The sequence below is a fragment of the Aspergillus terreus genome, genomic scaffold (assembly GCF_000149615.1).
Source record: "Aspergillus terreus NIH2624 scaffold_16 genomic scaffold, whole genome shotgun sequence".
Classification (NCBI taxonomy): Eukaryota; Fungi; Ascomycota; class Eurotiomycetes; order Eurotiales; family Aspergillaceae; genus Aspergillus; species Aspergillus terreus.
In genome coordinates, this window is record NT_165939.1 from 510566 (window position 1) to 529340 (window position 18775).

The 18775-nt window shown below is 51.5% G+C and overlaps 9 protein-coding genes across 9 annotated transcripts; 3 read left to right on the forward strand and 6 right to left on the reverse strand.

The window, feature by feature from the left end:
• Window positions 1–405: 405 nt before the first annotated feature.
• ATEG_10133 (uncharacterized protein) lies at window positions 406–797 on the reverse strand (the record flags this gene model as incomplete). The annotated part of the gene is made up of 2 exons (XM_001209435.1): window positions 406–658; window positions 715–797. The coding sequence occupies 2 exons, from the start codon at window positions 795–797 to the stop codon at window positions 406–408; spliced, it is 336 nt and encodes a 111-aa protein (XP_001209435.1).
• Window positions 798–2103: 1306 nt separating this feature from the next.
• On the forward strand, window positions 2104–3579 carry ATEG_10134 (nucleic acid/nucleotide deaminase domain-containing protein; the record flags this gene model as incomplete). The annotated part of the gene is made up of 3 exons (XM_001209436.1): window positions 2104–2281; window positions 2310–2516; window positions 2564–3579. The coding sequence occupies 3 exons, from the start codon at window positions 2104–2106 to the stop codon at window positions 3577–3579; spliced, it is 1401 nt and encodes a 466-aa protein (XP_001209436.1).
• A 1578-nt stretch (window positions 3580–5157) lies between these two features.
• ATEG_10135 (uncharacterized protein) lies at window positions 5158–6516 on the reverse strand (the record flags this gene model as incomplete). The annotated part of the gene is made up of 4 exons (XM_001209437.1): window positions 5158–5471; window positions 5522–5970; window positions 6033–6162; window positions 6219–6516. 4 exons carry the CDS (start codon window positions 6514–6516, stop codon window positions 5158–5160), a joined length of 1191 nt encoding a protein of 396 aa, XP_001209437.1.
• Window positions 6517–7451: 935 nt separating this feature from the next.
• ATEG_10136 (uncharacterized protein) lies at window positions 7452–8714 on the forward strand (the record flags this gene model as incomplete). The annotated part of the gene is made up of 4 exons (XM_001209438.1): window positions 7452–8025; window positions 8076–8193; window positions 8242–8306; window positions 8359–8714. 4 exons carry the CDS (start codon window positions 7452–7454, stop codon window positions 8712–8714), a joined length of 1113 nt encoding a protein of 370 aa, XP_001209438.1.
• A 673-nt stretch (window positions 8715–9387) lies between these two features.
• ATEG_10137 (uncharacterized protein) lies at window positions 9388–9858 on the forward strand (the record flags this gene model as incomplete). The annotated part of the gene is made up of 1 exon (XM_001209439.1): window positions 9388–9858. One exon carries the CDS (start codon window positions 9388–9390, stop codon window positions 9856–9858), a length of 471 nt encoding a protein of 156 aa, XP_001209439.1.
• Window positions 9859–10956: 1098 nt separating this feature from the next.
• Window positions 10957–12000, reverse strand: ATEG_10138 (uncharacterized protein; the record flags this gene model as incomplete). The annotated part of the gene is made up of 1 exon (XM_001209440.1): window positions 10957–12000. One exon carries the CDS (start codon window positions 11998–12000, stop codon window positions 10957–10959), a length of 1044 nt encoding a protein of 347 aa, XP_001209440.1.
• Window positions 12001–12813: 813 nt separating this feature from the next.
• Window positions 12814–13832, reverse strand: ATEG_10139 (heme-dependent oxidative N-demethylase family protein; the record flags this gene model as incomplete). Its single annotated transcript, XM_001209441.1, has 3 exons — window positions 12814–13044; window positions 13092–13771; window positions 13829–13832. 3 exons carry the CDS (start codon window positions 13830–13832, stop codon window positions 12814–12816), a joined length of 915 nt encoding a protein of 304 aa, XP_001209441.1.
• Window positions 13833–14630: 798 nt separating this feature from the next.
• ATEG_10140 (heme-dependent oxidative N-demethylase family protein) lies at window positions 14631–15833 on the reverse strand (the record flags this gene model as incomplete). Its single annotated transcript, XM_001209442.1, has 3 exons — window positions 14631–15111; window positions 15171–15633; window positions 15782–15833. 3 exons carry the CDS (start codon window positions 15831–15833, stop codon window positions 14631–14633), a joined length of 996 nt encoding a protein of 331 aa, XP_001209442.1.
• An 885-nt stretch (window positions 15834–16718) lies between these two features.
• On the reverse strand, window positions 16719–18495 carry ATEG_10141 (uncharacterized protein; the record flags this gene model as incomplete). Its single annotated transcript, XM_001209443.1, has 3 exons — window positions 16719–17318; window positions 17374–17788; window positions 17942–18495. The coding sequence occupies 3 exons, from the start codon at window positions 18493–18495 to the stop codon at window positions 16719–16721; spliced, it is 1569 nt and encodes a 522-aa protein (XP_001209443.1).
• Between the last annotated feature and the right edge of the window lie 280 nt (window positions 18496–18775).

The window sequence follows — 18775 nt, forward strand, 5'->3', positions numbered from 1 at the left end:
TCGTTGGAATCTGCATAGTACCTGGATAAATGCCGCTGGCGGCGATGAAACAACCCGCGTAGGTCAGGCCTGGGATGAAGCTAGGGGGGCAAACGGCAATGAGGAACCCGATAAAGACGGCTGTGTATGACGCGAGAGTAAAGAGACTCCGTTGAGCCATTCGGTCTGAGAAATATCCAACTACAATGCAGGATATGGAAGCGGAGGCATAAACGGGTATAGTTAGTAGTTGGGCGATAGCGGAAGTATACCCGAGGCCTTTGATGATCGTAGGGAGAAACAACGACACTGCATACACGGCACATGCCTGGAGAATATCATTGTTAGAATACCCCAGTAAGATGGGGATAGATCTTACCATTCCCCAGTAGCTGAGAGCGTGGAGCGGCGTCTATATTGACGTTCTTAGTCGTCATTCACGCTGGGAATCAGGTCACTCACCTGCCAGTCGACAAGTGCGAGTTTAACTTGCTTCCAGTCGGTAGCGCTTCTTTCCTCCAGTTGATTTGCCCTGATGCTTGCGCGAGAGTCCGCCAATAAGTCGATGATGATGGCTTTCTCGCTTTCCGAAAGAAATGTGGCAGTAGAGGGTTCGTCCCAGATAAGGAAGTAGGATACCGTAGCGACTAAAACTGTCGCTATCCCCTCTAGGATGAAGCTTTTCCGTGTCAGCTTGTAGGACAATAGAAGCATTCCCACTGTTCGAGAACATACATCCACCTCCAACCCTCCAGTCCGCCAACACCATCCATCTTGCTAATAAGAAACGCAAGGAGACCGGAAAACGCGCCAGCCATGGATGCAGATGCGAAAATGAGGGCGATCCGGAATTGCGCGTTGGCTCTTGGGTACCTATGCTGCATGAGTACCTTCCAGCCAGTATCCGTTTATTCTCACAGCGACACATACCACAATGATACGTAGAATGCAAGTCCAGGGACTGCAAGGAAACAAGGTTATCAGTTCGTTTCCGTCGATGGGAAGATGCGAATACTAACAGAGACCAGCTTCGGTCAATCCTACAACCTTGTTAGGCTCGGACATATTATAGACAATGATCATGAATTCTCACCGAGGAAGAACCTAGCGGACACCAATCCTGCATAGTTCTGAACGATTCCCATCAGTGTCGTAACAATGCCTGTGTACTATATCAGACATAGGCCGTCTTAATGGCGCATTCTCTTGTTTCCACTTACCCCATGCAACCATGATGGACGGTAGCCAGATCCGTGGCTTGAATCTGACGAGTAGTAGGTTACATAATGGCTCGAAAAAGCAATATGGAAAGAAGAAGACAGTCAGAGCCCTTAGGATGTCAATATCAAATGAGCCGAGTTTAGAATTTGGGGCCTCACCAATTATACTGATTTCCCACCAGGTTGAGATCAGTGGAGAGCCCTTGAATATTAGCATTGCCGATGTTGCCTGGTTGTCATGAGCATTCAAACTGAGACAAGGAGGGACAGATGTTCCAATTACCGCGATCAAGGAAGCTGAAGAAATAAAGAATTGCCAGGATTGGGATCACGCGGCGATCAATCTTTCGCAGTAGCTTTTTGGTCTCTGCAGGAGAGAGAGTTGATAGAGTGGCCCCTTTAAGCTCTGGACTTGAGGGCTCCTTGACTCCCTCGAATTGCGTCGCATGGTCAATAGGAGCTGCCATCGTGTCCTTGACTGTGGAGCGCATTGGGGCCTCCGTTCTTAAAGTCTTCTATTCTTATTCCGCTCAGGAGCAGAAAGGATGTGAATATAAAGAAGATGGTCTGTGGTCCTTCCCCAGACCCCGGGTGAAGAATGCGGGGAAGCTCTAGCCGCCGATATAGGGGTGTTTGACAATCAACTATGAATCATGCGCGGAGTCAGACCGACATGCACCGGACATTGGCCGGCTTACTTCGGCCTCAATGCCGATGGTGATCATCTTTGTTAGGATTTCTTTGAAGTGTGCGTGCTACACTATACCTTTTGTGGCGGTCTCGCAGTCATCCGATCTAGACAGGGATGCATCTCACTACCCCGCCGACTGTCAGCGCTAAAGCATCAAGAAGCTCCAGCCAACAACTAACCACAGCAACTACCCTCTTTGTTGAAGGTCAAGAGATGGATCCCCCAAGCTTGAAACCCCCACTGGAGTTGATCAACGTTGTTTGGGCGTCGCATATTCTCTCATTGCGAAACCCCCACACCATTACCGCATCAGACAAGGCTTTGCAGGCCAACCAAGACCTCAGTGATGGCGAGGAGGAGGACTTTGACGATGGTGGACCTGACGATGATAGTTTGAGCACAAAAGCAGACTCTGACAGCCAACAGCGACGTGCTCCGTCAGAAGTTCCTCGATTGCATCAGTGAACTTCTTGCACACACCAAAGGCGGAGATTTCGTGACAGCCACAGCTCTCAGAGAGAATGAAGATAATGTTGAAGTGGACGTCGCTCGTAACAATGGTCTCAACCTTGAGGACGAAGCGTATTTGGGTGATCTAAAGCAGTTCCTTGCCATGCAAGCCGAGGGTAAGAGACGCAGCTCTGGGCAATGCAGGTCTAACGAAGACGTTCAGACGTCTCGCATCAGAAGCGCGCCGAGTTTTCCCACGCATTCTTAGACAGAACCATTGCGTATAGCGCAAGAAGGGTGGATACGCAAGCTGAAGCTGTGGCAAAACTTCTGAAGGGCTCGCCGTACCGGCCTTTGCCGCACTCGGTCTCAAAAGAGGAAACAGAAGACAACTGTCTGCTTGGCTGTTGCTCTGCTCCACAGGAGCCAATACCTAACAATGCACAGAAACTCCTCTTGGACTTTTTGAATCGCGATTTCCTACACTCGAAGTTGCCCTCGACCGAATTCCAAGATGAGCAAAGACGCAAAATCGTGCAACTCGCGGCCGCTACTGCTTGTTCAGAAGGGGCCAGACAGGCTACACAAGGCGCACTGGAGACAATGGTTCCTTCTGTGAATCCACATAAGGCCATCAAAATGTGGCGTGTCCTAGCACGGGCAGTAACCTGTCTCCGTATCCTTTCACGGATTGCAAGTCTGCTCCCCAACTTCCGGGCTGTCACTTTTATCCCCATATCACCTCCAGCCCCCTTCTTTCTCCATAAACGCGAGATTTTGACAATCAAAAAGGTATGGAAGCGCCTCGGTCTACACATGGAGCCAAATGGGCGTATTCCGGCTGCTCTGGCACAAAAAAATGACAAGTTTATGAGCGAGTGCCGATCCGCCCTCTACACTCATTGTGAAATACAGCTCTTGACGCGCTACGAGACGCAGCCTTCACTAAGCCCAACAATGGCTTATTTTGGATGCAGCAAGAAAGCCTGTTTCCTTTGCGAGAAATTTCTGACCCTCTCGCCGTGGAATATCCGCACCCAGGGCAGGCATGGAAAGTGCCATCCTCGATGGGCAGTCCAGCCGTGTACTTCCGAAAGCACAAGACAAAGACTAAGAAGCTTATGCGATATTGTAAAGGAGAAGATAAAGGCCAGACTCAACGGAAGCCATACTCCTGCTCCAGCTGCTATTCATCAGTCGTCTGCCGTATCAGAGTTAAGATTCCAAGCATATGATTGAGCTTATGCGGCAGAGCAAGAACCGCGAGGTGGCTGATAAGAAAGCTCAGGAACTGCGCGAACAGAGTCAAATCTTGTGAGTCTCCATCGGGTACTATCCTAGTTTGTCATTAACAATCCCATAGTCTTAATCCCAGATCCGTCGGTCCGCGGAAGATCTGGTACGCAGACTTGACCACCCTTTGCATTATGTGCCAGACACCCCGCGCAACGAAATGCTCTCGATGTCGCGCCACTTCGTACTGCTCCAAGCGATGTCAAGCCCTTGACTGGCCGGCGCACAAGCTCTTATGCTCCAAGTATCCGAAATTCCTCGATACCCGTGTCTCACAGGACCACCGACTCGGCATCTGGTTCCCAAGAGATACAGACAGACCGAGACTCATATGGACACCTATCTTTTCTGCAGAATATGGCGTCCACATGCCCTATTTTGACCCCTACCTTGGCCCAAACCATGGCTTGTACTACACCATCCCATTTGCAGTAAACAAGAGAAGAGGACTAGAGCTTGACCATGCTCTCACAATATATTACCGTGACTGGGATGAGGTAACCAATAAATCTGTTCATGCTACTGTGGAGGCATGTCCAGGTATGACAGTTCCCTACAATATGGTCGGCGACTACGTGGTGATGAGCGGCCAGTGGGCAACCTATACAGGTACTTCTGATCACGAATTCGTGGACATGACTCTTGCCGATTTCCGTCATGCGCTTGACTGGTTTAGCACATACTTTGACGAAACAATCCGCGAAACACCAAGCGGAGGATCCGTGCTTGCTGTCAAGGTTAGCTGCCCCCTCGAGCAAACGATCTCCGGCCGAGAGCTTTTCTCAACTGTGGCCGTTAATCGCGATTTTCCAAGCACGAGCAGTGTGTCGTCTATCACACGGGCACTAGGATTTCCCATACGGGTGTGTAAGCTCGACCAGGTTGATCTGGAGCGAGCCATCCACTCGTTAGATGAGGAATCTAAGAAGGGCGGCCGGACAAATCCCTACGCCCGAGTTCTGATGACCGATATTGATGTGGGCTCCGAGAATTGGGGAAAGACTCAGAGGCACTGGGATATTGATGGGAGTGTCTTGCTCCGACGAGAGGAGACAGAGGATTTGGATATTGCATGGGCGAAGCACATAAGTTGCTACTGCCTCAAAGTGCTGAGACCTTTGTTTGAGAGGGCACTTTCTGGAGAAATTTCTCGCCAGGAAGTCATGGAGGAGACTACGCCCGAGAAGGTTATCGCATGGCAGCCGGTTGATGATTATCCTGGCGTAGCTGCTGAACCTAGACCGCAACAGGGATTTGTGGCTAGGATAGGGTCTCAAAGATGGGAGTCTGAGAAGCAGCACTGCCCTGTGCTTAGAGCGGCGGATGAAGTATTACGCAAAAGAGCAGGGTCCTGACAGGGCTTTCATTCGTCATGTACGAAATGCTTTTCGGGGAACGTGAGCCTATGTAGTTGCCTTGCTGTTTTACGAGCCTATCGACATTTGTAGCTGACTACAGCGTCAATCAGACTGACATTAGGTTCATCAGAAGCCTTTCTATTTAGGCCAACAGCCAAGGCTTCACCTACGCGACCTCCGTCTCAATCACCATCTCATACTCCTGGGGATCAGGCCAATAGTTGATAACCTTCAGACCAGATTCCGTCAACAACTTTTCCCATGCGGCCTGGGTCCGCTCCGAAGCAGACAGCAGGGACATCATCTCGACGTCCATCGTGGTTTGGCTGATGCTCGCTCCTTTTGGCGGTACGACGACCTCATAAATGAAGAGCTTGGAGTAGCCCTTTTTCATGGCATCTCTGAGGTTCCCCAGCAGCACCTTTGCCTTTTCATCGGGCCAGTCATGGAGGACTGCGTGCAGAAAGTACGCGCGGCTTCCTGCACAATGTATTAACAAGTAGTCCTGACCTTGCTTGGAACGTTCGCACCTTTCACAGGCTGGGGCAGGAAAAAGTCATGCACCATAGGCGTGATCTTCTTATCGAGGTTCACGTTCGCAATCACCTCCGGAAGATCTTGCAGAACCAGCGATCCCGCAGGGAGGTCTGGATGTTTATCCAGAACGTGGGAAATATCTGTGCCGGTGTTACCACCGACATCGACTACAAAAGCAGAGCCATCGTCTAGTTTGGCGCCGTCAAGCAGCCGGCTCGTATCGTAGACCTTGGTCCAGGGCGTCTTCCATTTGGTCCACGCTTCCATATGACCTGTGAAGGACTCCAGACAAGGTGGGCTCTTCTGCAACCGCCCGAAGAAGGTGAGGCCATCAGGGTCTGAGTCTGTGTGGTTGTTCACGGTGACATCGGTAGGCTCTTTGTAGCCGATCTTGGCGAGATAGCGGGGCAGGTTGTGGCCCGCCGGTATATACTGGTTTGTCCTGTTGGCTGTCAGTAAACAAACATAGGCGCATGGACATGTGGATGTGGCTGGGAGGCGTACGCAGCTTGGAGCGAAGCTCGGACCCTGCTGCGGTCGTCGCCGATAGCCAACGAGAACGGTGTAGGTTTGAACCGATCTTCTCCCGTCTCCTCCACGATGTTGAACGCCGCGAGCAAGCGGAAGAGGCGGCCTGTATGCACCGTCAGCCGGATGGACCGCGCCACACTAGCGGGCTGTTCGACGCACGCAGCAAATTCGTATCGACCGTGGGTGTGGTCATCTTGACCAGATCCTCGATAGACTTCTCACCGCCGCCCGCCTTTGTCCAGGCTTTCCACAGCCCCAGATCGATACAGGTCTGCAGGGCGGCGAACACGACCGGGTGTTCGAAGCAGTAGCCCCACGCACGCTCATAGGGCGTTTCAACCCGGGCCAGCAGGCGGCGCGCTGCAGCACGTACCTGCAGGCGTTCTACCTCCGTGCCGAACGCCTCATGCTGGACTGCATCCAGCGCAGCGATGATCGTTTGGGCCTGAGATCGCATTTCGTATCGGGGATTTGGAGAAAGCTCGGGGTTAGGATGTGCTCTTCCGAGATTGCAGGAGGGTACCAAGCCAGGAGGGCGATGAGACGAGTGAGGTATATATGGCTGTCTGTCTTTGAGCGCAGTGTCGAGAGAGAGGGGTTCCCGTCTGGTCAGCGACGCTAACCCCCATCCATTTCCTGCGAAGGATGTGCTGAAGACGCTCGAATTGACCTGTACGCGCGACCTGTGCCTTAGCTCTTCACCACTACCCAATCTGCTGAGGCACGGTGGAGAAAGCGGGACGAGTGGCTATACGAAACCCCCATCTGGAGGAGGTCCGTGTTGTCGGCGCCTTTCAGCCCGCCCTCGTTGCAGGACGCCATGGCGCGGAGCAACCCTGACAAAACCCCAAAATACGGTTCAGTTGGCGCACGTCGATCACTGACATGTATGAATCTTCGCTGCGCGTCGGCCGTCAACCATGGCAAAGGATCCTTTGGATGACTCCCGATTGGGCGGGTGTTGCAACTCTCCGGCGAGATCGTCGTCTACCGAGAGTTTGGAGCTGTCAAGTATGGATAACGGCACTTGCGGAGTGTGTCGTTTTGGTTTAAGTACTCGACGATCGCCAGGATATTCAGCGATCAGTCAATCTCTAACGTAGGCACGAAACATCTTCAGCGCATCTTGTTCGGCAGTTATCGTGAATAGTCTTGATTCCCTTGCATAGACCACTTGACAGGCCACAATGCTGGATTGTCCTAGCGTACCTGAGCGTCGGATCAGTAGCAAGATCTTATGAGATCCAATTCCTTCAGGCTTGGAATCAGGCCCTTTCGTACTATAAAACACGAGAGGCGGCATCTTGTAGAGGTCGACGGCTGTATTCTTTTTCTTTCTTGTCACAGCGATACTATTGCGCTTGTTTTCCAGCTTCTTTAAACCCCCTCGACATGAGTGCATATGGAGGTCTAGGGCCCATGACCGTTGCGGTCCACTGGGTGGAGCTTGTCATCTGCGCGATCTTTGCAGGGCTACGACTGTTTACGCGGAAGTTCATTCTGGACTCCGTTGGAGCAGATGATTACCTAGTTATAATTGCCCTAGTGAGAAAGGCACCAGCAGACCCTCATGCAATTGCACAGACTGACATCACACAGGTCCTCCAAATACTCTATGTTGTCTTCGTCACCATAGGGAGTGCCTACGGACTAGGCCGGCTTTTCGTCGACGTTGGTGATCCCGTCACCTATTTCACGGCCATCAAGTATGAATTATTCAGCCAGGTCGCTGGGATCATGGCCATCGGCGTCGGCAAGTTAGCTGTCGGCATGTTCCTGCTGCGCATTGTACGCAATAAGATCCAGATTGGGGTCATCTGGGGCTTCCTGGCAGCGACCACGTTCATCACACTGTTCGCCAGTATCTGCGTCATAGTACAATGTATTCCAGTCGAAAAATCGTGGAACCGCATGGCGGAAGGAACGTGTTGGCTAGACTTTTCCAAGGTTGGCTTCACTGTTGGATGTGAGTCTCCATCTTCCCTCGATAACGATACAGAACGCTAAGTCTCACAGCTTGGTTTGTCGTTGACGACTTTTGCTTTGCGATTCTTCCATGGTTCATAGTCTGGGATCTGAACATGAAGCGAAAGGAGAAATTTACTGTTGCTGGGGCTCTGAGTCTAGGGGTGTTGTAAGTCACCATATCCTCCGTCTCTTTGGCGCCACTAACAATCTCTAGCGCTGGAGTATGCGGCATTGTCCGGACAGTGGCTCTCGGAGGGCTGAATGCATCCGAGTACATCTGTACGTCTGCTGCTCCACCCACTACTAACCCACAGATAGCTAACTGGCCCAGATGACACCGTGCCCATGCTCCTCTGGTCGTCCACCGAAAGTACGGTCACGATCATGTGCTCCTCGATCGCCGTCCTGCGTCCTCTGTACGTTCGCATCCGGTACGGCACCGACAGCAAGAACAGCTCAGGCAAGGACTCGTATAAAATGCCTATGTACGGGAGTAGTCGGAAGAATGGCAAGTTCTCCGGGCTTGACGATTCCATCCTCGACACAACGACCACCTTTACTGAGCAGAAGTCTCCGGTCAACTTTACCACCAACAATAAGAGCGATGAGGCGATTGTCCAGGGTGCTGCTGGGATTGAGAGGACGGATGAGGTGTCGGTTAGCTATGAGGCGTATAACAAGGTCTAGACAGTGAATCGTGAGGCTTGATGATGGGGGATACCTGGGAGTTGGAAGTTTGTTATGGCGTAGGCTATGAGTTAAAGTGTATATCCACTGATGGCTTTCTCATTATTACTATACAAGAACTGGTACTTACTTCTTCTCCATCCACCAGGTCGTCCCCAAGATCCGTAAAATCTTCTGCTGGGACCGTGCTGACAGCCACTGCCGATCAGTGCCACGGTCTTGACACATCTATCCCGGCCGCCACCGGAAGCCACTAGATCGCTACACACTTTCTGAGCTGCAAAACCCCTGCTAGTCTGGTCAATGCGTTACGATCGATCGAGGCAGGCGGATTATTGGCCCGAACATTCCTGACATCCGAGTCAGCATTGTCGATCCCAGCTCACCTTGTGCATCTTCACGATCTCCACGCGTAACAGCACCCTCTCAATCATGAACAAAACAGGGACCAGAGCACTTAGAGTGCCCTTATTTCGGTTAAACAACATATGCAGAAACATATCCATCACCTGCCGTGGTACGCTACATCCGTCCCCCTAGACAACCCCTTTTAACGCATCACAGGAGAACCAATCCAGCGCGAACAACTCTTCGAGTACACAAACGGACGGTTTCTCGTCAACGAGAAATCCCAATTATCAAAACGCCATGTCAAGTTTGATCTCGACTCATTATGCAGACGTGTCTCGTCTCTGCCCTCCGTCTCCTCGGCTTCCTCGCCCGTAACCAGCGTCGAGAAAATGGAAGGCGGCTTCAGCAAAGCCTTGCTGATGATCGCGCAAAATGGAACGGAGGTTGTTGCCAAAATCCCCTGTCCGACGATCGTTCCGGCGAAATACAGCACCGCGTCAGAGGTTGCTGTCTTGGAACACGGCACCACATCCGCTCCGTTGTCGGCCTGCATCTAATGTGTCCAGTGAAATCTCACACTTCAGTCCCCGTGCCGAAAGTACTTGCGTGGTGTTGTGATGCATCTGATCCCGTCGGGACGGAATATATCCTCATGGAGAAAGCCAAGGGACGCCCACTGGTCGAGGTATGGGGCGAGCTGGATCAGCTGCAAAAGATCCGAGTCATCCAAAACCTGGCATATTTGGAAAGCCAGCTGGCCTTGCAGAGGTTTCCGGCGTACGGGGGTCTTTAATTCATGCATTCGATTCAATCTAGCCGAGCAGTACCTGTAGATGAGGTCTTCTGCATTGGTCCTGCCCACAACGCATCACGGCTGCCGCAGTGGGACAAGGTGGACGACCATGCCGGTCCATGTGAGTGTATCTCTCTGTGGGGGTTAAGTGCATGCTGACATCTACTTCACAGAGATGACACTCTGCGATCTTGGTCTTTCACTAGTCAATTGTGGCCTGAGCCGGATAGAGCATTCCCCACTGGCTCCTCGTGTGCCGCACTTCGGTTCCAAAGAGGAGCACACTGCAATCGTCACAACAACTTCCAATCTCCTACCCATCCTAGCAGAGAATCCCTCGCTTCAGCGATATTCTCGGCCAACAATATGGCACACCGGCCTTCACCTGGGCAACATATTCGTATCCGACGAAGATCCCACCCACATCGTGGACATAATAGACTGGCAATTCGTTTCCATTAAGCCGGCATTCACACACGTCCAGTGGCCGTCGTTCATCTTCCCTCCTGAAGACTACAAGATAGGCATGGTCGCACCAGAGCTACCGAACAATTTCGACGAAATGGACGCCGACGAGAGATCCTTCGTCATTTCAGAAAGGGACAAAGCGATCTTGTCAAAATGCTATGAAGCTGCGCTTGCGAAACGCCATCTTGCGTCTTATTTAGCGCTTACGCGCGCGTGGACCCTGCCATTCGACATTCTTTTACTTTGGCTGAAAATACGCATACGGATGGGATAGTACCCCTGCGGGATGCTGTTATACAACTTTTTAAGAACTGGGTTCGAATGGGGTTTGAAGGACCGTGTCCGTACGCGGTGTCTGACGATGACGCTTTGAGGCATATGGAAGAACTTTCCAGGTATGAGGATTGGCGCAAGCTACAGTTTTATACCCATGAGTTGTTACAATCAGACGAGGATGGCTGGGTCTCTCCAGAGCTTGATTTTGACAAGGTGAAAGCAAGACACGATGAACTCTTTCAGGTTTATATGGCAAAAGCCACGGAGGAAGTATCGGAAGAGGAGGCGAGGAATCTTTGGTTCTATATTGAAGAAGAGGAGTAACATTTAACAACATTTGTTCAAAAGTTATATCTAGAAAACAAAAAATTGACTATTCCCCCTCTCATTGTCGCGCGCATACTGATTCCATTTCCCAACACCATGATACTCCGGTCTTGACCAAAAAGCTTTGAGAAAACGCATAGCACTATAGTTACACCAAAGCCCCGTCGTCGAGACGAGCCGGAGGAAGAGTTCCGCAATCATGTGTTGTCGGTTTTCATCGTCCCAGCACTCCGTTCCCGCGATGAAGAGCGGCAAGAATATATTGTGGGAGAACGTATCAACTGATCCGGTGGTGAACGCTTCGATCTCCCCCAGCAGCTGCGGAACCAGCGTCCTTACTATATTCGACGCCTCTGGGAGCGGGGCCAACGATTGATAGCTGTATATAAGAGCCGCGTGATAGTACGCCTGTATGAGAGCATTGACATGTTGTCGTATGTGTTCTCCCCGACTTGATAGCCACAAGGTATCAGTAGAAGCCTGGGTGCAGGCTTGTTCTACCTTCTGTCGCCAGACGCTCATGTCGACGTCGGGAAGAGATTTCCCGTTCATCAGCATTCGATGACGCTTTCTCTCCTCTGCAGTGATTTCGTATAGAAGACCCGTAAAGGTACGAAAATGGTTGCAAAATACGGACTGGGGCAAAGATGGGACTCGCGACTGGTCATTGCTGAATGTGCCGAGGCTATAATAGACTTCGATATCGGCGACCTCCTGTAGAAGGAACGGCGCTACCGCGTCCGAACGACGGGTCCCATCTTGCCGCCATTGCTGTCGCTCGATAAGGAGACGACACGCGTGTAGGTGGAGGTGCCAATCGGCTGAGTCCGGGACGACCATCTCGCCGTAGCAGAGGACCAACGTGGTCGCTAGAATATCGACCAGGGGGGATGCGGCAGTGCCTCGCTTTTCAGGTGTGAACAGGTCGAGTTCATGCTGTATCGCTCTATTGAGATTGCGAATGCATGTGTCTCGAAGGTTGTGGCTGATGGCTTTGATGGAAGCTGCATATGGCGCATCCTGCGTGGATGTAGACGACAAATGGGCGGCCGCTGCACAGAGGATCGCCATGCGAAGTGATGAGCAGTGTTGTGCAAGAGGGAGCATGATCCTTCGCCATGGATGATCCGGGCTGTCAATCCAGGTCAAACGTGGAGCAACGCTGTTATTGAAGTGGGCAAAGAGCTTGTTGGATATGATTAAAGATGAGTGCCCGTCAACCAGATGAGAATCTGCCGTTGGAGAAGATGCTACCGCAGGAGCGGGAGGTGCGTTTGTCTCATCTGATTTTTGTGTCGATGTCGCGTTATCAGCTGTCAATGCGCTTGATTGACTTGGCCGTGCATCTGTCACGGTCTTCCGCCGCACAGGGGTCCGTTGTCCGGCGAGGGAGCCTCTGCTTGCGACACCTTGGTCCCATTTGAGTCGAACGAGGTCAAAGCCGGGGCATTTTATCCCTCTGATAGTGCATTTCCTACATTTCGGTAGGCTTCTATCACACTTAATGCGCCGTCGATAGCATGAATGGCAGTCTACCCCGTCAGATGAATTTCTCCCAGTTTAAGTGGCGACTCACCCTTGGACGCTATTGCGCGGTCTGGCGGCAGTTTGTCAATCCGAACGTTCAGCATGATAGGCCATCGTGAACTGATGGATCACTTATACATTGGTGTGTAATACTGGGGTGACACGAGAACAGTTCATAAGTGGTGAAGGAGGTGGAGATGGATCAGGGACTTTTCCACGAAAAGTTCAGATGTGGGGTTGGTGCCTGGCATATCAGGCAGCAACTTGTGTCTACCAATGTATACAATCGGGCTAACCATGCCGAGGCTAGACTAATATTTATGTAGGAAACATATGAAAAGTACAAGAAACTGGATTCTACTTCCGAAGAAACTCCCTAACGGCATTCGCCCACTTCTCCCCATTCTTGTACTTGAACATATCCGGCACGCTTCCTCTTTCGAGTCCATCGATTGCCAGAGCGAGCTGCTCTCCACCGCCTTCTGCCTTGATTTCCTCGATGGGATAGAGATACGTATGGAAAGCGAAGATGATTGCACCGGAAGTAGGGAGGCGATGAAGAGTCTGGCGCTCACAACGAAGGAATGTCTGCCGCGTCGTCAGCATCGAAAGACGCTCGATATGGACCATCATACCTTGTTCAAATCCAGATCCTCTAGTGCCAAATTCTCCAGCTTTCCTTCCATGGCTGGCGTACTCTTGTCAAAATTGGAATACAGCTCCTCGTCCACGGTGATACTCCAGTTCACGCGTTTGACGCATTTCCCAGCCTCCAGACGTGAAAAGAACCTATCCATGCTCTTTTGTAGCTTTTCTTTGTACCCCGGTACTGGACCATGTATGCCAGCCAGGCTTTTACCTAGCTTCTCCTGTGGCTTGAATCCAGACGGAAAGCAGGCGGAATACGCTTCCAACCGATAGTAGCCACCTTCAGGGTTGCTTTGATCATGGGGCAAGAGTATGAAGAAATCCTCGTCCACATTCTTCGCAATGTTGGCTAGACCGATATCCAGCGATTCTCCGTTTTCAATCATGGTTGGAAACGTCTTCTGGGTGATGAGATTTCTGACCTTGGTGGTATAGCTTTGTTTATCGTAGTATGTCTCGAAGATGGTGGGATAGCGCGAAGGCAGATATAATCCGAAGAGAAAGCTGTACAACTCACGCACCGCTAGTTGAGCGCGTCCATCTAGTAGATCCCTGATGCCAACTATCTCTTTGGGATATTGATCAAGCAGTGAGTGGCGTAGGACGAGACGGTCTGGATAGGTTTTGTCGAAGAGAACGAGGTCGTTTGGATCGAGGGTTTGAATGCCTGCCAGCGTCCATGATCTGTTAGTTACCCAATACAGATAGAATCTTCTGAACTCACCCATTGTCAGGTGGTACTTTGGTTTGAAAGGTCGAAAGAGAGGTGGCTCCGATGTTGTCACTTCAAAGCCATCTACTGGCTCAATCGGATATTGTTTTTTATCCCATATTATATCACTCTTCCTAGATGCCTGTAGTATGAGCTTAGCAATAGAACCCATTATTTTGTATTGTAGGCGAGATAAAAGAATACTTGCCTGTTTGAGTCTCCAGACCATCCATATCAGCAGCACGGCAAATACCACTGCAACCTCCCTCTTTGTTAAAATCGGGATCTCCCATGTCCCCAGCAGCAGCCCCATTGAGAGTGGCGGCTCTGTATCATCGCTCTGGCTATGATCCTGCGTCCGCATAATCACCAGGAAGAGTCTGGATGCGACTTCGGATAAGTAGTTGGGAAACATCCATTATCATTTCTGCGAAGATTTTGAACCCAGAACCTCCAAACCCCGAATTCCTGCCGCGGAGTGCTGTCGGTATACTCCGTAGGTACAGGTGGAATCCTTCGTTTGACCAATCCGTAGTTTTATTGGCCGTTGACCAGTTGCCCCACAGCTTAGTCATTTTCTCAACATACATACTGTATCGGGTTAGCGGCAACCATATCTACATGTTGGCATCTCGAATGACGACCGACTTCATGGAGAATATCTGGATCAATGAGGATGATCACTTCATGGTATATCGAAGGATTCGACATGTGGATACTGCCAGAAACCGGTTGCTATTACCCATCCAATCCTTTCCCCTCTGATTCACCCGACATGACCAATATATATTCCTCTACCTTGAACGCCAGGTTGCTAAAAGCCCTGCTGACGACGCCATTTGGCCTCCCAGCCCGGAAAGTACGGACTGTCCTCTAACGTGGATACTTCCGACTCTTTAACCACTAGTCCTACATTTTCCTGTTCCTCGGCCCACTGCTCCAAGTGCGGAACAACAACGTGCTCGACAGGCCACGTCTTCTTATATTCCAAAAGGGACCTCTTGCTATCCTTCAATATTTTCAGCAAGAGACGTGGAATCCCTGGCTCATCCCGAAACTCAACGACCGGGGTGAAATGTGCCTTGAAATTGAACACCACCGCACCGGACAATGGCAGCCGACGGAGCGTCTGCCAATCCACCCGAAGATAGCAGTCCTCCAATGAAAGGTCCGGATCCTGGTGAGGTTCTTTCAGGATCTCGGGATGATCCTTTGGAAGGAGAAGAGTCTTTCCCGCTTCGATGCTCCAAGCCCCGCGTTGAATAGGTTTATCTGTTGGCATCTTGGCGAAGTATCTGCAAATACATGTTAGCCCCATATCACGTTGCTCGTGCAAGAGAGCTTAACAACGTACCGCTTCATTGAAAACCCCATCCGTTCCTGATAGTCAGGAACCGGCTCGTGAATTTGATCCAGTCCAAGACCCAGTTTATCACCGAGGGTCCATCCCATCGATGCGCAGATGATACCTGCACGGAAGAAGTACTCGCCAGTCTGGCTGTCGCGTATCATGATTGCGAAGTCTTCAGGCACATGGTCAAAGAGGACGTCCAGCGGACGGGATGTAGTGATATTCTGCGTCGCTCCGAGGATCTCGTTGTGCAGGGTTGTCCCGTCACAGGAAAAGTAGTGAGGATATCGCGCGCAGAGAAATTGCACCACCATTTCCATCAGCTCCCTGCATGCCATCTCTGAGCCAGGAAGACTGTCCATCACCAAGTGCCTGTACTTTCGGCGGAGTTCTTTTCGTTGCTCGATTCGGTCCCGGTACGTGTTGTCCAGTTCGATCCACCAGTCGTAGTCCATCTTGGACAGGGCTGTACATTGTTAGTATTTATTCAGGGATGGGCCTACTTATGGGATTAATATACATTGTTTGGTGATAGGCCCATCGGAATGGGCGGTGCGGGCGTGGCAGAGCCTTGTCGATGTTGAAATCCAGATAAGGCCCAGGTAATGGAACACCGCTCAGTGCGGCATAGTCGGGGAATCTGCCCAGGTTTTTGATATCAGTCATGGTGAAGCCGGTTGGTGTGTACTGGTTCCCGTCACTGAATCTGTCATGAGCATCCGGAGCGTTGAGAGGACCTTGTAAAATGAAGCGCCGGCTAGGTGGAAAGACAGAGACCAGGCTGGCGTTTGAATTGGGTTGTCGTGCGAATGAATGAGACTCTGTCCACAAACACGCCTTAGTATCAGCGATACGAGTCCGCCCCGAATGTACGTATATGGCCATCAACGCTAGACCAGCAAAAGCAGAAATCACCCAGAACAGCATCCCGTCAGCTATCGGCGTGAAGAGAAAAGTTATTGACTAAGTTAAGAGTGAGAAGAAAAACTATGGCGATACAATAGCATTCATTGGGGGTCACTATCTATATGGGAAGTCAATAGATTGCTGTCTGAGTTTCTCATGACACCTGCCAAATGAAGTATAGCGTATTCCTGGGAGAGAAGTTCAGACGACTCGATGTTGGTGACTTGTGAGGCGTGCCTGGAGAGGTCATGCAGTGTCACATCCTTGAACGTAAACACCTAGCATATCTGACGACGGGGTTGATAACAGGGAGTACCATCTGCTCAGTTGCACAGTGCACTTAGGCCAACTATAGTCCGCATGATGAATTTTCAAAAAGCACTATAGCCCAGTACATATCGACCAAGAAACCCATCAATATATGAAAGCACGTGGCGGAAACCGATCGAAAGCAGTATGCCTCTCATTTTTGTTTTGAGTAAACTGGGTTCATTCTCCTGCACATAGGACCCTTCGGGGGCGGCCTGGGCGCTCCCGACACCAGCTAGCTCAGTTAACACACTGCAGCAGGTGCCCAAGGTGATACCATGCCTCCGTACGATGCGCCAAGTGATGGATTTCAGGTCTGGATAAAGCGAGCACCTTTCACGACTGCTTCTGCTTCACCGAGCGCCATTCGATCAAGAGACTTCCCACCAGGGTTGTGCACGCCAGTCCGACAGTCAGGTACCAGGTCCGAACCAGGCTCCGATCGATGCCAGCCACAGCTTCATCCCACCGCTGCGCGGGGACCATTTTCCGAAGATCACCGAGTCCATGACTTTCAATGTACGCAGGGGTCAAACCCGGTACGATATCATCCAAGGTCGACGATAGCTGATTCGTAAATATCACCTGGGCAATGGCGATGAACACCGCCGGCCCCATACTCTGCCCGAACAAGATGACCCCAATGCCCAGGTTGACGTCCGCTGAACTTAGTGTCGACTGCACGGCGGTCTGGGAGCCTTGGAAGCCGATACCTCCGCTGAAGCCTGCGAATCCAGAATAGAGGATGACCTGGGCAAGGGAGAGCTGGGGGTTGTATGTGGTCATCAGGCCTGCGGCAATGGGCATGCAGATGGAGCCGAAGACCATGAAGGGGGCGTAGTAGCCGAAGGTGGAGGTGCCGATGCCGTGGAGAAAGAGCCCGAGCATCATTCCCACGAGGATGGGGATCATCAGATAGCCGCTCTCGGCAGGAGTCTAAAAGAGGATAAGATTCAGTGCTTTTTCCATGGGCATGAACTGGCAAACTTACCCGAGATCGGACAACTTGGTAGTAAGTTGGGAGATACCACTCCAGGACGTTTGTCATGGAATTCGTGCACGCTGTGTAGATGAAGCCGGCGATGACGTTGCGGCTTTTAAGGATACGGAATGGGAGTGCAGCCGAGTCCCCCCGTCGATACTGATTGAGGAGGAAGGCGACCAGTAACACGCCGAAGACAACGAACAACCCGATCACTTTCCCATCGGACCAGGGGTACTTTGTTCCAGCCCAGGATAGTGCAATGAACAGCGCCGTTAGAGATGGGATGAACAAGCAGTTACTGACGAGGTCGAGCTCTCGAATCTTTTGAGCTAGGGTGAGGTCGTCTTCCTGACGGGCTGTTGGGTCTGACAAGAGGAAGAACATGGCCGCCAAAGATACAGCGCCAATGGGAAGGTTGATCCTACGCGGACATCAGTGAAGCTATTGGGCAAGCCTGCGACGGGAGCACTACCAGAAACACCATCTCCAACCTAGAGACTGCGTCAGTGCGCCGCCCACGATCGGCGCGGCAATGATTGCAAGCGATTCAACGCAGGTCATCAACCCCACATACGCTGGTCGCTTCTGAAGCGGCAGAATCCGCACAGCTACGGCGAAACACCCGGCCAAATTCCCGGCGAATCCGAGGCCTGTGACTGCTCTCCCTAGGACAAACATCATCGACGAAGCCGCCGTGGCACAGAGCAACGAGCCAACCAGGAAGATTCCCACACTCATCAGAAAGACAGCTTTGATGGAAAAAAGCTGGTACAGCTTCGCGAACCCGAATTGGAACGCGCATGTGCAGAGTCGAAAGGCGGACGAGTACCAGCCGACATCGGCAACCGTATGGAAGTGGTCGGTGATGCTCGGCACGGCGGTCGCGACAATGTTGGCGTCGAGGCCGCCGAGAATGAGGATCACGCAGGTGGCGAGGATGGTGAACCAGAACTCCGATCCCGTAGGGTAGTTGGGTTCTGTGTCCGGGTTGGATTCAAGGTGGAGAGATTCCACTGCTGGTGCCGAGGCTGCGGGAGGCGGTTGACCTTGCGATGTTTGCTGATCGGGCAATACGGGAGGCGCCTCTTGCTTGGGCGAAGGGCCTTCTATCGTGGCTACACTCGCCATTGTGGATGTGGATGATTACCTTATCTGGGTAGAATTGGAGTGGAAGGGAGAAAGAGAGGAGAAGAAGTGCGACTATGGAGTGATCGCGGATCTGCATGTGATTGCTGTACTAGGTAAGGTACTTTTAACAGCTCGGACCCCCGGTTACACTTCGGCACGGCCTATATTGCCAGAAGCCAAGTTCAATACACTATCTTAACTCCATTCAACAGGTAGGGAAGAAACCTCTGGCTTCCAGATTTCCATGAGAAACACAAATGGGCTCAACGGCAAGAATGGA